Consider the following 15,000-nt stretch of genomic DNA (forward strand, 5'->3'; position numbering starts at 1 on the left):
TCTATGGCCCTACAGTAATGCTTAAGTAGTGATCTATGGCCCTACAGTAATGCTTCAGTAGTGATCTATGGCACTACAGTAATGCTTCAGTAGTGATCTATGGCCCTACAGTAATGCTTCAGTAGTGATCTATGGCACTACAGTAATGTAGCTTCACTGGAATCTCAGTGAAAGGCGTAATTCACATTTGAAGTAAAAATGCTCTGTTTCATTTAACTGTAGGAATATAATTAATATTTAATTAAAACAAATTGTTAGCTCTTCCAATTTATATTACTTGATAATGCATATATGGAATGTCCTGACCACAGGACTCCTGCTGGAACATCCTGACCACAGGACACCTGCTGGAATGTTCTGAATGGACATATGCCACGCTGCCATTAAAGCAAATGTTAGATTCTGATCTGAGTCAAATTTAAGGAAAACTAAATTATGAATCAAGTGGTTAAAATTCTTATGTTGTAATGAACTTATTACTGTCTGATATCTCTTGAAATAGAATAATTTCTTATTTATATGTTCAGTTTTACAATTGACTTTATGAAAGTATTGCTTCCATAATACTGTCCTGTAGAATGTGGATAAGACTATCAGGTTAGTTGATTATTGAAAGAGTTGTTTGCCCCTGGAGGCAAATATCACATTACATTAATTCTACAGTCATGCTCCGTCTCTCCCTCTCTCTCTTTCTCTCTCTCTCTCTCTCTCTCTCTCTCTCTCTTCCTTTCTTTCTCACTCCCCCACTCACTCTTTCAGCGATTACATCATAAAGGAGAAGTCTGTGCTTCTGCAGAAGAAAGAAAATGAAGGGTTTGGCTTTGTGCTTCGAGGAGCTAAAGGTGACACACACACAAACATACTCACATGTGCACACATACTCCTTTGCTTTACCTATGTGAATAACAAGCAGGTAGATCACCTGTCTCATCACCCGTCTCATCACCCGTCTGATCATCCATCTCATCACCCATCTGATCATCCGTCTCATCACCCGTCTCATCACCCGTCTCATCACCCGTCTCATCACCCATCTGATCATCCATCTCATCACCAATCTCATCACCAATCTCATCACCCATCTCATCACCCATCTCATCACCCGTCTCATCACCCATCTGATCATCCATCTGATCATCCATCTCATCACCAATCTCATCACCCATCTCATCACCCATCTCATCACCCGTCTCATCACCCATCTGATCATCCATCTGATCATCCATCTCATCACCAATCTCATCACCAATCTCATCACCCATCTCATCACCCGTCTCATCACCCATCTGATCATCCATCTCATCACCCGTCTCATTATCCGTCTGATCACCCATGTGATCACCCATCTGATCACTCATCTGATTACCCGTCTGATCACCCATCTTGCTCACATACATTCTGTTGGTAATTCCTTCCCTGTCTTTCTCTGCTCCTCCCACTGTCTCTCCAGCTCAGACTCCAATCGAAGAGTTTACTCCGACCCCTGCGTTTCCCGCTCTGCAGTATCTGGAGTCTGTGGATGAGGGGGGTGTGGCTTGGAGAGCAGGGTTAAGAATGGGGGACTTCCTTATTGAGGTGAGCCACATCTCCCCCTCACCAGCTATGAATGATTGGACTTGTAGTCAACCGCTGGACACTAGACAGAAACACTGTAACCACAGCGTAGCTGCAGTGAAATATGCCCACTTCACGTCCTCTTTCTGTGGCTGATAAGAAAGCGCCTGTTGACGTGTGTTAGACGTGTGTTAGACGTGTGTTGACGTGTGTTAGACGTGTGTTAGACGTGTGTTAGACGTGTGTTAGACGTGTGTTGACGTGTGTTAGATGTGTGTTGGACGTGTGTTTGACGGTGTTGACGTGTGTTAGACGTGTGTTAGATTTGTGTTGACGTGTGTTAGACGTGTGTTGACGTGTGTTAGACGTGTGTTAGACGTTGTGTTAGACGTGTGTTGACGTGTGTTAGACGTGTGTTAGACGGTGTGCTGACGTGTGTTAGGCGTGTGTTGACGTGTGTTGACGTGTGTTAGTTCTCTCCTGTCTTCTTTGTTCTTTTCACCCAGTTTCACACTTCCTGTTAAGGGCAGGTGTTGCTTCTGCTGCTTTAATCAACCTACTGCACGTGGGCGGAGCCTAAAGCAGGACATCAGACCATCTTCACACTGCATACATAATCAGACTTGAGTGTCTACAAAACATGAACCTCAGTTATCAGACCATCTTCACACTGCATACATAATCAGACTTGAGTGTCTACAAAACATGGACCTCAGTTTTCAAAATTTCACGATGAAAGAACAGAGAAAAGGTGTGCTCTACAGTCTCGAAGGAATATTTTAATTCCGGTTTTATGTATAAAAAGAAATAGATTTATACTACTTTTATCATCTTGTACACTGTTATTCTGTGTCTGGGTTTAATTTTTTTTTTTCCCTTTGGTGCATAACTGTTTTGGCCATCCTAATCAAATCATTTTCATTTTGAGTTTGATGATGGCATGACATTTTTTATCATTCTAATAATCGTACCAATGACCAAAATGATTGTTTTTTTCATATTGTCATAGGTAAAGTTAACATGTAATGCAAATCTTTAAAGTAAGAATGCACATTACAGTTATTTTGCTACAGGTGTTTAAGTAATACAACCAGTTACATTTGTTCTTATTATAGAAGAAATGCAGTCAAATCAAATCAAAGAATTAAGAGTGACACACCCATAACATTTTATCAAGACAGTGTTTTACTCCACAAGATACCAGTACCAGTACCAGGTACTGTACTGTAAACACTTAGGTTTGTGGTTGGTGCACTGGTTGTATATATGTGTTGGGTTTTAGCTGGAGAGGAAAGCGTTCAGTGATATGTGCTGGAGTGACTGTGTTCACCCAGCGGGGGTCTATATGTGGGTCTGAATGTGGGTCAGGCTGAGTGGGCTGAAGGCCTCTTTTGTTGCTTGGTGAAAGCTTTTGATCAGAATATGACATTAATTGTGTCTGCGTGGGTCTTAAAGAAATATATTGGAGCTAACAGAAAGGGACTAATATCTGAAGTGGTCAGTCAAAAAAAAAAATCCACTAATTAAGCAATATGAGACAAGAGGGAGTGTTATACTGAATATCAGACAAGAGGGAGTGTTATACTGAATATCAGACATGAGGGAGTGTTATACTGAATGTCAGATATGAGGGTTAGCGTATACTAAATATGAGACGAGAGTGTTGTACTGAATATCAGACAAGAGGTGAGTGTTATTATACTGAATATCAGACAAGAGGGAGTGTTATACTGAATATCAGACAAGCGGTGAGTGTTGTTATACTGAATATCAGATATGAGGGAGTGTTATACTGAATATCAGACAAGAGGGAGTGTTATACTGAATATCAAACAAGAGGTGAGTGTTGTTATACTGAATATCAGACATGAAGGAGTGTTGTCTGATATTCAGTATAACACTCCCTCATGTCTGATATTCAGTATAAGGTGAGCACTGTTATACTGAATATTAAACAAGAATTGAGTGCTATTATACTGAATACTGAAGCGTGCTACTTTGTGTAGGTCTGTTTTCACAGGCCATTTCTGTATCATGTACATTTACCTGTAAGTTTCCATTTATTGTGCAACCAGTGAAAAAAGAGTGTTGACAGACGCTTTGGTAGATAAAGATCTTTAAATTAGCAGTTAATAGATGGCACATGTAAATCTGAGTGACATATGCATAGCTCAACATCCTAATGCTGTTACAATCCATATCAGCACTCATGGAATGGCTCTCGTCCACTCAAATCACTCAGTCAGAACTAATGTTGTTTAATTGCCCGCTTTTGTCCTCTTTCTCTCGTTCTCTCTCTCTCTCCTCAGGTGAATGGTATGGATGTAGTGAAGGTGGGCCACAGGCAAGTTGTCAATATGATTCGTCAGGGTGGAAACAGCCTCATGATGAAAGTTGTCATGGTAGCACGGAATCCTGAGATGGATGAGGCACCAAAGAAAAAAGGTGAGAGGTTACTGTGTCGAGAGCTGACTCAGTGTGTGTGGGCCGGGCTGTGGGGTCTTTACAGAGTGTGTCGTGTGTGCTATGTTCACTGAACCACGGCTTTCTTGTTTAGCTCCCCAGCAGACCAAGAGGTTAACGCCCCCAGCCATTACGCTCCGCTCTAAATCAATGACCTCAGAGCTGGAGGAGATGGGTATGACACACATTTAACTAGCTGACCCTGACCCAAACCCTAACCTTAGTGTTGTCCCTAACTCTGACCATGACCCTAATGCTTACCCTGATCCTGACCATAGTGCTGACCCTAACCCTGACCCTGACCTTAGTGCTGACCCTAACCCTGACCCTGATCCTTATGTATTGTGGTGGAGTCCTATTGTGGGTGAATTTGTTAATGTTCAAATTGCTGCTGTTTCTGTTGCTTCTCTTGCTGACCCTGGACCTGTGCATCAGTGGACAAAGGTACACGCAGGACCCTCACAACTGATCCACTGATATGGTCTCATTGTGGCTCTGCAGTGTATGTGTCAGTAAGGAATATAAACTTGTAACTTTAATCATGAATTCTGTTTCCTGTTACAGCTGCTTCACCATGGAAGAAGAAACCAGGTAGTGTTTGTTTGTGTGTGTGTGTGTGTGTGTGTGTGTGTGCGTGTGCGTGTGTGCATGTGTGTGTGTGTACGTGTGTACGTGTGCGTGGGTGCGTGCGTGTGCGCGTGCCTGTGTGTGCATGCGTGTGTGTGCGCGTGCGTATGTGTGTACGTGTGCGTGTGCGTGTGTACGTGTGCGTGTGTGTGTATGTGCACGTGTACATGCATGTGTGCGTGTGTACGTACATGTGTGTGTGTGTGTGCGTGTACATGTGTGCGTGTGTGTGTGAGCACATTTTTTGCTGATGTTTTTTTCTGTGTTATGTAAATGTTCATGGTGGTTGAGATGTTCTGTGTTTGTGTGTGTGAGATGTGTGTTCATGACAGTTGAGATGGTCTGATGGTCTATGTGTGAATCTTTTAATTTCAGATCACTTAGAGGGATCTCAGGCCCCTGATAAGAAAAGGAGTGTTTACCAAATGGCACTTAGTAAGGAAAACAGCTTATATTCTCTCTCACTCTTTATCTCTCACTCTCTTTGTCTCTCTCTCTAGCTGTCCTCTCCTCTCTATCCACTCATTTTAAACCTTTTATGGTCATTTGAGGGATACTGACTGGAGTAGTGACTGTGTCATGGTTAGTCCCTCCCAGCTTCCGTGTTCCGTGTTTTCCCTGTCTTGTGTATTTTAGTTCTGTTTTTTAGATCGCTTTCTCCGCCCCTCTTTTGCTCACACCTGTCCCTTGTTTCTACCTTGTTAAGTTCATCTATTTAAACCCTGTCTGATTCCCTGTGTTTTTGCTGTTCATTTTGTTTGGTGGATGTATGAAAGCCCGTCTGTGTTTCAAAGCCTTCCTTTATGTTAGCTTGTTTTGTTATCCTAGCCCTCATGTTTCCTAGCCTGCTTCCCCTGTTTGCCTTCAAGTGTTTGTTTGTTTATACTGTATCCCTGTAATCTTCGTGTTGGCTCAATGGCCCTGGAATACTCCAACAACTACAACTCTGGATTTGCCCCTAATAAATCTCGCTCTTCTCTGCACATGCATCCTTACCGCTCACCGTTACAGACTGTGTATAAGAGTAATGGAGTATGTTTCTGGTAGGTAAAACTGGATGAGATTCCTTGCTGCTGCTCAGCAGACAATCAGCGCATCTGACTCTCAGGGTCACAGGGGTCACGGGGGTCATGGAGGCAAAAAAGACCGAAATAAGGGCTTCTACACTAATGAGGTACCACCACTGTTAACACTGTTCCATTAATTCAAGCTCCATTGTTAACACTTTTCCACTGGCATGGTGACGGAGCCAACATCTTGAGCAGTCCCTTGCTTTTCCACCATGAGAAAAACTGTTCTTGGCCAGAGTTTTTGGTTCTGTTCTGGCCCTATAATCTTGCTGATCTGGAACCAATGACCCAGTGATGCATGCAGCCCCAGGGCAGTGCTGATGCCCCAGGTTACACTGTTTGCCCACTTTAAATTCCATTTACATCTAAATGCGTGAAGACTGCATCAAAACCAGCAGCAGTGAACTATCAGAAGTCCTGAGACAGCTGGAATAGCTGGTTGTGGAATGTTAGATATATCCTCAAAGTAGCTGAGTGTGTTCTGCCATGTGGTTTTGTAGGATTTCTTTTGTCTATTGTTTCCGGATTAGGAACCAGCACCAGCACTCTGTTGATGGAAAAGTGTTTTCTTGGTTACAGTAATGAAGTAACATTGGTGTTACCATGATTACATAACCAAGACATCTGCACTGTGTATTGCTATAGCTGTACTTCTCCCTCTCTCTCTCTCTCTCTCTCTCTCTCTCTCTTGCTCTCTCCCTCTTAGCTTTAGGTACTTTGAGGCATGTGAGCACTGCTCATTGTCTTGCCTTGCTGTGGCAGCGTATGTTTATTAGGAGCCAGTGGTAGTCTGGGGACAAACACATTCAGCATCAGGCTCTTCCCATGACTTTTATCCGAACAGCCGAAGTTCAGACCAGTCTGAAAGGGTACAGACCAGTCCGAGAGGGTTCAGACAAGTCCAAAAGAGGGGAAGCTGCACACAGGGACATAAACAGTAATGCTGGTCTGGGATCAGTACAGTAAATCAGGCCATTTGAATGAGTTGCCACTTCTTGTTGGCAGTAAAATTAATTATCAGTTCATTATTTTGCATCTGAAAATTTTGGAGAAATTTGACTTGCAATGTTTGATTTATTTTTTTTACTCTTTGTTATTCTAATGGTAAGCTTCTGATTGATTGGCTGTAAACAAATACACAACCACAGCTCTGGAATTAGGACCTGACTGACCATTACTGCAGAATCTGAATGGCTTTCATCCTTTAACCATTTTGCAGCAAACTTTTGACCAATCAGGAGGTGTCGGCATGATGACATCAGGGTCTGGGTATGCTTCTAGTTATGCCCAGTTTTCATCAAGCCACGCCTCTCAGCATGGTGTGATGGTTCGTCAGAAATCTGTTGGTGAGTTGAAGTCCATCTAGTCGGCCAGTCACTCATGAGAATATTTATGAGAATATTATGTAATAGTTTTAAGATTGTCCAGCCTATTACTAATATTAATAATAATATTTTTCTGAAATTATTGTACTGCATTGGCATAAAATGTTACTTATTTTGAGTATTGCAACAAGACAAATATACGTAATGCGATAAAGAGGATTACAGTTGATAGAACTTATAAAACGCTTGGTACAAATTATTATTAGATAACCTACACCTAAGAATTTTTTCATTTTCTTGGATTACATTTTTGTGTATTAGAAGCACCAGCTTGTGTGAACCCTTGTGCTTTATTTTTCCCCCCTCTGTGTCTGTAGGAGTTGCAGAGGAGGAGAGGGGGCACCTACACCCCCCTACGATGAAGCTGTCTCGCAGTCTGTCTGTGCCAGGGCCTGATGACATCCCTCCACCCCCAGACACTTCGGCTCCAGAACCCCCTCTCCCTGCAGCCAGAAGGGCGGAGCTAGCCCACACTAACCCCACTCTTCCCATGCCTCCCTCTCACTACGTCTCCCACGGCCCAGTGCAGACCAGAGCCCCATCCACACGCAGGGTAAGCACACTCAGGGTCGGAGGTCGAGGTTCATGATGGTTATGAGCAGGATTATTTCATTCAGCAAAATGCAGCAGAAATGTCTGAAATTTTGCAAACTAGGGGCCACAAGTGATAGAAAATGTATTAAATCTATTATCGTAAGATGCTTTTCAGTGATATTTTGATTAAAAGCATGTACTTAAATAGAGAATATACAACAAATATTTTTCGTTTGCACTCACAACCAACGATAACTGGAGAACTTAATGGTACAAAACTCTTATACTTCCAAATTCCACCATGATAAAAAGGAAGAGATATTCTAGCTAAATAGTGAGCTACCTTCAACAAAAAGTGGTTGCCACTACTAGCCAACAACTGCTTAATATAAAAATAATTAAATCATTACAGTATTTAACATGGACTCTCATGGACTCTCTTACAGGTGGAGACTGACACTGGTAGGAGGGGAGGAGCCAAGATGGGTGGTCTAAGGCGTGGTTACAGCAGTGCCATTCCCCCTTCTGACATGGCCCCCAAACAACTAACAGCACAACGTAGCCAGTCTCCAGCTGCTGTCAAGACGACCGGCCGACGGGTTGGTAAGGGGCCACTGCTGAAACAGCGTAAGGTGGAGGAGGGGACAGGGCGATTGGATAAGAGCTCCATCTCCATCCCCACGATTATTGTGAAGGCACCATCCACCAGCAGCTCTGGGCGTAGCAGCCAGAACAGCAGCGTTGAGGCTGAGCCTCCGACACAGCTGGACCATGAAGAGGAGGAGCCTCCAGCATTTGACATGCCTCCAGCCCCTCCTCCAGCCCCACCCCCAGCCCCGCCTCCACCTTTGTCTTCCATTCAGGGATCTGAGCACTTGGATCTAGGTGGTGGAACGGCTCGGCGAGAAAGGGAACGTTACCGTGACTCCCGCAGGAAAAGCACTTCTTTTTTCTACTCCTCGGAGGAGGACATGCTAGATGAGCCAGACCTCAACCGGAATCCTCCAGACTCTGGCCCCTCCCCCCGACTCCGCCCATCCAAGTCTATTGATGAGGGTCTTTTCTCTAGCGAAGCTGTGAGCATGCCTCCAGCGTTCGGGTTGCCGCAGTATGCCTCTGCCACACCGCACCATGCCAGTCATGCCACCACCTTCATCCACCCACTGACAGGCAAGGTCTTGGACCCTTCCAGCCCCCTGGGACTTGCCTTAGCTGCTCGGGAACGGGCCCTTAAGGATGACCACCGCACACGCCGTGAAGAGCGCCACTTTGGGCGCCAGTTTTCCACTGCTGCTGCTTTTCCCTCAGCTACCCACAATGCTCAGCACCCAACCTCCTCTCACACTGCCCTGTATCTAAGCAGCACTTCCCCTACATCAACAAGCCCCTCCCCTCTGAGCCGACCACAGTCCCCTCGAATGGTTCGATTGGCTGGTACTGGAATTGCAGGTGGAGACTGGAGCAGGGAGTCTGGGGACAGTGAAGGCAGAGAGGCCCAAAAGGTACGCTTTACAAATGACAGAACCAGTCAATATCAGACATACCACAGAGAGAGGGAGGGGTATGGAGGGATGGCCCCTGAGCCCTCTGCACACAGGCCCGCCTTCATGCATCTGGAGAGTGAGGGCAGTGCTGACACTGGAGGCTACCTGACCCACAGAGCTCCCAGTCCTGCCCTAGAGTCCTCCAGAGCAGGAGAGAGGGGAGCAGAGCCAGAAAGAGCCACAGATGGAGAAAGGAGCCAGGACGTAGGTGAAGCTGGAAGAGAGCCTGGGGGTGGAGGGGGTATAATGGTGCTGCCTCCTCCAGCTCCGTCCGTGGATGTGGCGGATGAGTTTGTGTTTGCAGAACCCCTGCCGCCCCCTCTTCAGTTTGCCAACGGTGTGGACAGAATGATGCAAGGAACAGCAAGTTACAGCCACCAACACCACCACCATCAACCACACCACCACCAATACCAACACCATCAACAACAACAGCAGCAGCACCACCACCACCACCACCACCATCAACAACACCAACAGCAGCATGACCACAGCCCACAGCAGCTGTCAGCACTACAGTCTCTACAGGAGCACCAGCTCCATAACACCTTGAAGGACCCAGAGTTCACAGCATCCTCTCAGCCTGAGACGCAGTCACTGCCTGCAAACGTCCACCCCTCCACAATCATCCATCCCTTTCTCTTTCCCCCATCGCCACTGTTGCCCCCTCCGCAGCTTTGCCCGAAAATCCCACTGGCCAATGACCCTCCTTCACATCCTCTACCCCAGCCGCCTCTCCCCTCCCCCCAGGCCGGGGACTCTGCTGCCTCGAGTCTGACGTCGTATGACAGCGAGGTGGCTAACCTAACCCAGTCAGCTCTTTCTCCATCTCTGCCATCTCCTCAGACCTTTCCTCCAGCCTCCTCTCCCTCAGCTCCAGCCACATCCTCTGACCCTGCGTCACTGCATAGACCCCTCCCACTCTTTTACCCACCACAGGACCGAGGCAATGCTACCCTTACCTATGCTACCATGACAACTGCTGTTGCAGCCACAGCCACTGCTGCTGTGGTGACTGTCACCATGACAACCCCTTCAGCCAGCACAGCAGTTGTCATGAATGACCAGCTTCCTCCCACAGCAAAGAGCCGTGATTGGTCAGAAGTGGTGGCTGATTCTGGGATTGAGGAGCTGGACAGTCACAACAGCAGTGACCATCACACAGAAAACATCAGAGAAGACAAGGACAAAGGAGTGGAGAAATGTGTAGATGCAGACGGTGGCAACGTGATGGTGGAGGTGAAAGCTGGAAGAAGAGTGTCCCTGGATTCCTGTCTCTCGGACAATGACAAACACACTTTTAAAACCCACACTGACACACACACCAAAACACACATACCTAAAACCAAACCTCCACCCCCCACACACACTAAACCTCACCCTCACAGTACAGCCAAAATGCACACACACACCGAGGGTGTCCGAACAGCTGCAACGTTACGGCGGCAGACCAGTGCTGCACCTGGCTTCTACAGACCAGAAGAGGAGCTGGAAGGAGGAAGAGGTCTGGAGATGATGATGATGATGAAGACTCCGTCTTTTGTTGAGCGGCGGCTGAACTCTCCTCTCTCCGGTGTGAAGGCCAGCATCATCAGTGAACTGAGCAACAAGCTTCAACAGTTAGGGAACTGGCAGGGTCAAGCCATGCAACACACACAAAGGTCAGAGGTCATCTAACACTGTCACTAATAACTTACCCACTACATCATCCTGTGTACTTGCAGTGGCACTAGGCAGCCCAGTGGTCAGTGCTCCTGTGATTTAAGGGATTTCTGGTTCTACTACAAGCAGACTCTATGGGAAATGTAGTTTCTATCTTCCCTGAATGCAGAGCGCTGCTATTGCATCCCCGAACAATACTAAACTCCAAATTCCTCCAGGAGTTCTTATTACTTTGCTACCGTGTATCATCTTTCCAAGGCATTCTTACAAAAGTGAGCATGTTCTTAAAGGACCTTCCTTGATAGAACTTAAAAGACAAATGGACAAAATATGTTTATAATGGATCACAGACACAGTGATAAAGAAGAATTCTGTTCTGCAAATCTACAGACAGAAATGTATCATATGCATACTGAGGTACTACCAGTATTCATACTGAGGTACTACCAGTAGGTTAATGAGGTACTACCAGTATTCATACTGAGGTACTACCAGACTTTATGTTTAATATCAATTCTGGCTGTTCTGTTTATTGGTTACTGGCCAAATAGTCTCAGTTGTCATTAGATCAATACTGTAAAATTCCAGTAATAAATAATTGAAAAGTTATCCATACTTTCATGTATTTGCTACTTTTAAGAAGAAGCTGTTTAGCTGGTTTAGTGATGTTTAGCAGGTTTAGCTATGTTTAGCTGGTTTAGCAGGTTTAGCTATGTTTAGCTGGTTTAGCAGGTTTAGCTATGTTTAGCTGGTTTAGCTGGTTTAAATGGTTTAGATATGCTTAGCTGGTTTAGCTATGTTTAGTTGGTTTAGCAGGTTTGGCTATGTTTAGCTGGTTTAGCAGGTTTAGCTATGTTTAGCTGTTTTAGCGATGTTTAGCTGGTTTAGCTGGTTTGGCTATGTGTAGCTGGTTTAGCTGGTTTGGCTATGTGTAGCTGGTTTAGCAGGTTTAGCTATGTTTAGCTGGTTTGGCAATGTGTAGCTGGTTTAGCAGGTTTAGCTATGTTTAGCTGGTTTGGCTATGTTTAGCTGGTTTAGCAGGTTTAGCTATGTTTAGCTGGTTTAGCAGGTTTAGCTATGTTTAGCTGGTTTGGCTATGTTTAGCTGGTTTGGCTATGTTTAGCTGATTTGGCTATGTTTAGCTGGTTTAGCAGGTTTAGCTATGTTTAGCTGGTTTAGCAGGTTTAGCTATATTTATCTGGTTTGGCTATGTTTAGCTGGTTTAGATATGTTTAGCTGGTCTAGCAGGTTTAGCTATGATTAGCTGGTTTAGCAGGTTTAGCTATATTTAGCTGGTTTGGCTATGTTTAGCTGGTTTAGCAGGTTTAGCGATGTTTAGCTGGTTTGGCTATGTTTAGCTGGTTTAGCAGGTTTAGCGATGTTTAGCTGGTTTGGCTATGTTTAGCTGGTTTAGCAGATTTAGCAGGTTTAGCTATGTTTAACTAGGTTTCTCTCAGGAGCTGGCCCGCTATGCATGTGTTATCACTCTAATCTTTCTTTACCTCTTTTTCTCTTTTAATACAATTTGTACCAAAAAAAAACCAAACTTGAAATAACTGTTCTGTCACTAGCAATACATATCCATTCATCACACAAGTTTAACCATCCAAAACAATACAACTGCTAAATAGAATTCTAGAGAGTAAAAAAAATGGTTACATTTTAAATCCATTTCTGAATAAACTACTTTGCTAAACTAATGCCAGTGGGTTGCAATCTGACACTGACAAGAGACTAAAGGGTAAATTATTTGTTTGAAATAAATTTTAAAAACAATGCAATCAAATTATGTTTTCAATCAATTCATAGCTTTATATACTTAATTTTAGAAATTGTTGCTTACATTTTAAAAATTCTTCTCAGTACTGTAAGTGGAGAATAATGAACAGCTTTAGCAACTCAAACTAAAATGGTAGAAGGAGGTGATCCATATTCAGGAACGCTATTTGTGTCTCATAAACATCTCTAAAAAATCCAAATGGAAGCAACATTCAATTTGCCTCATTCCATATTGATAATCCATCATGTTCAGGTAGATATTCAATTAGAACCCTATTAAAATCACAAGAAAAGTCATTAATTTCATCGACCCCATTTCTCAAAAATGATGGATTTCACAGATTTTAGAAGACATGCTACATATTATGACATTTATTAAATAACTCTTGACTACCCAGGACTGTAATACGGCCTTGCCAGGCTAGCCTGCCCTGCTATGCTAACAGCCTGCATTAATGGCGTGAGTGGTAAACACAGCACCAGAAGGCTCTGTGTCTCTGTGTCATGATAACATTAAATTTGCAAGATTCAGGAGCCTCAAACAACCTCTAAAACGTAACAGCTATTTTTGTAATTCTAACAAAAATGACAATGTCAGTGTTTACTAAATTTAAGTCCACTTCAGAAATCAAAACTGCAGGTTAAAAATGTGTAATGTGACAATTCTACATTTAGGAAATCTCCGTGAGATGTTCTCTTTTGACTCGTCTCCACAACATCAGTAGAAAGTGATAAGATCTGGCGTTTAATTGTGCTGTGCATTTCAGGCATGTATCTGATAAAATGTTGTTTTCTAATTTTCCTAGTTTTCATTTCCTTGAGGAATGCCATGATGTGGTTGTAGAGTAGTGCTCTTTTTGTGTTAGAATTTATGTCTGAGAACTGCCGTGAAATGTGTTCACCTTGTCAGGTGCTACGCTCCTTGTCTACGTGACGAAGCAGCCTCCCATTCTTAGAATTCCTCATTTCTCTAGTTTATGTTTTCCTCCTTTCTGTCCATGTGCTTGTCATTCCTGTAGGTTTTCAGGAGACTCCGCCCAGCTGCCCCTGCTCTCCTCTTCTGCTCAACCACTTCCGTCAGTTCTGCCCCCCACCTTATCCCCAACCCTGACCCTTAACACCTTACCCCAAACTCTGATCCCTAACACTTTACCCCAAACTCTGATCCCTAACACTTTACCCCAAACTCTGATCCCTAACACTTTACCCCAAACTCTGACCCCTAACACTTTACCCCAAACTCTGACCCCTAACACCTTACCTCCAACCCTGACCCCTAACATTTTACCCCAGACTCTGACCCCTAACACTTTACCCCCAACGTTGACCCCTAATCCCTTACCCCAGACTATTAGCCCTAACCCTTTAACCCCTAATCCCTTAACTCTTACTTGTAACCCTTTAATGCAAAATCTGTCCCCTAACCCCTTGACTCCTACACTTAACACTAATCCTGTACCTTCATCCCCTCTAACTCCAGCCCTGACACCAACTCCTCTTCCTGCAAGTCCTCTCGCCCCCTCCTTCACGCCACTGTCTCTTTCCCAGTGTCCAGCTCAGCCCTCCCCCTATTCTAACTGGTCCCACTCTCCCTCTCCTCTCTCTTTCTCTCATTGCCCTCTTTCTCCTCCCTCCCTCTCTCATGCTCCCCTCTCTCCTCTCTCCTTTGCCCACCCCCCCCCTGTCGCCACCCTCATACCCTCATCCTCCCGTCTCTCCTCTGGCGCTCTCTCATGCTCCTCTATCTCCTTCCTTGCTGTCTCACCCTCCAGTCTCTCCATCCTACTCGCTGTCTCACCCTCCAGTCTCTCCATCCTACTCTCCTTATCCTACCTCCCAAAGCATCGTGCCAAGTATCGAGGTAAAAACTCTAGAACTGTTTTGCCGGGTCTGAGTCACGCCGTCCTGAATCTCAGGGTCAGCGTCGCCGTGCTCCCAGCCCTCTGATTTCCTGTTCAGATCGGCCCCAACCTGGCCCGCCACGTCCCTCCTCACTTCCTCTCTTCCCTTCTGCTCCCCTCTATGGAACGCCGTTTGACCTGCAGGTCTCCCTCACCCCACCGTCCACCTCTCACCATCTAGCTGAGCATTTCTTCCCTCAAACACCTCCTCTCTTGCCCTCGACATCCCCAGCCCCTGCACAAAACCCCCCTGATAGCTTCCCGCTCTCTCTCCCCTACCCACTTCCTGTCAGGTGGTTCCTCTCCTTCCTGTATGAGCTACCCTCCCCTCACCCCTCCTCCACCCAATCGACCTTTTGCGTCTAAGCCACTCCCTTATTGGAGCAAATTTGATGTTGCTGATTGGCTAACCCACCTGAACCTGGCCGAGCATCGAGAGCGTTTCCTAGACAACGAGATCGATGGTTCTCACCTGCCCTCT

General features: G+C 45.1%; 1 protein-coding gene across 1 annotated transcript in view; it reads left to right on the plus strand.

The window, feature by feature from the left end:
• The window catches only part of LOC113568011 (SH3 and multiple ankyrin repeat domains protein 1), a 53,744-nt gene that overhangs the window by 30,683 nt on the left and 8,061 nt on the right, over window positions 1–15,000 (plus strand). Inside the window, 14 exon segments of the mRNA XM_035531126.1 lie at window positions 760–842; window positions 1,451–1,575; window positions 3,864–3,999; window positions 4,112–4,192; window positions 4,453–4,461; window positions 4,582–4,608; window positions 5,020–5,091; window positions 5,697–5,818; window positions 6,934–7,060; window positions 7,417–7,652; window positions 8,080–10,838; window positions 13,638–14,513; window positions 14,516–14,759; window positions 14,761–15,000. The exon segment at window positions 14,761–15,000 is cut by the window's right edge and continues 89 nt beyond it. Coding sequence (XP_035387019.1) covers window positions 760–842; window positions 1,451–1,575; window positions 3,864–3,999; window positions 4,112–4,192; window positions 4,453–4,461; window positions 4,582–4,608; window positions 5,020–5,091; window positions 5,697–5,818; window positions 6,934–7,060; window positions 7,417–7,652; window positions 8,080–10,838; window positions 13,638–14,513; window positions 14,516–14,759; window positions 14,761–15,000 — 5,137 coding nt within the window.

The sequence above is a fragment of the Electrophorus electricus genome, chromosome 10, assembly GCF_013358815.1.
Source record: "Electrophorus electricus isolate fEleEle1 chromosome 10, fEleEle1.pri, whole genome shotgun sequence".
Lineage (NCBI taxonomy): Eukaryota > Metazoa > Chordata > Actinopteri > Gymnotiformes > Gymnotidae > Electrophorus > Electrophorus electricus.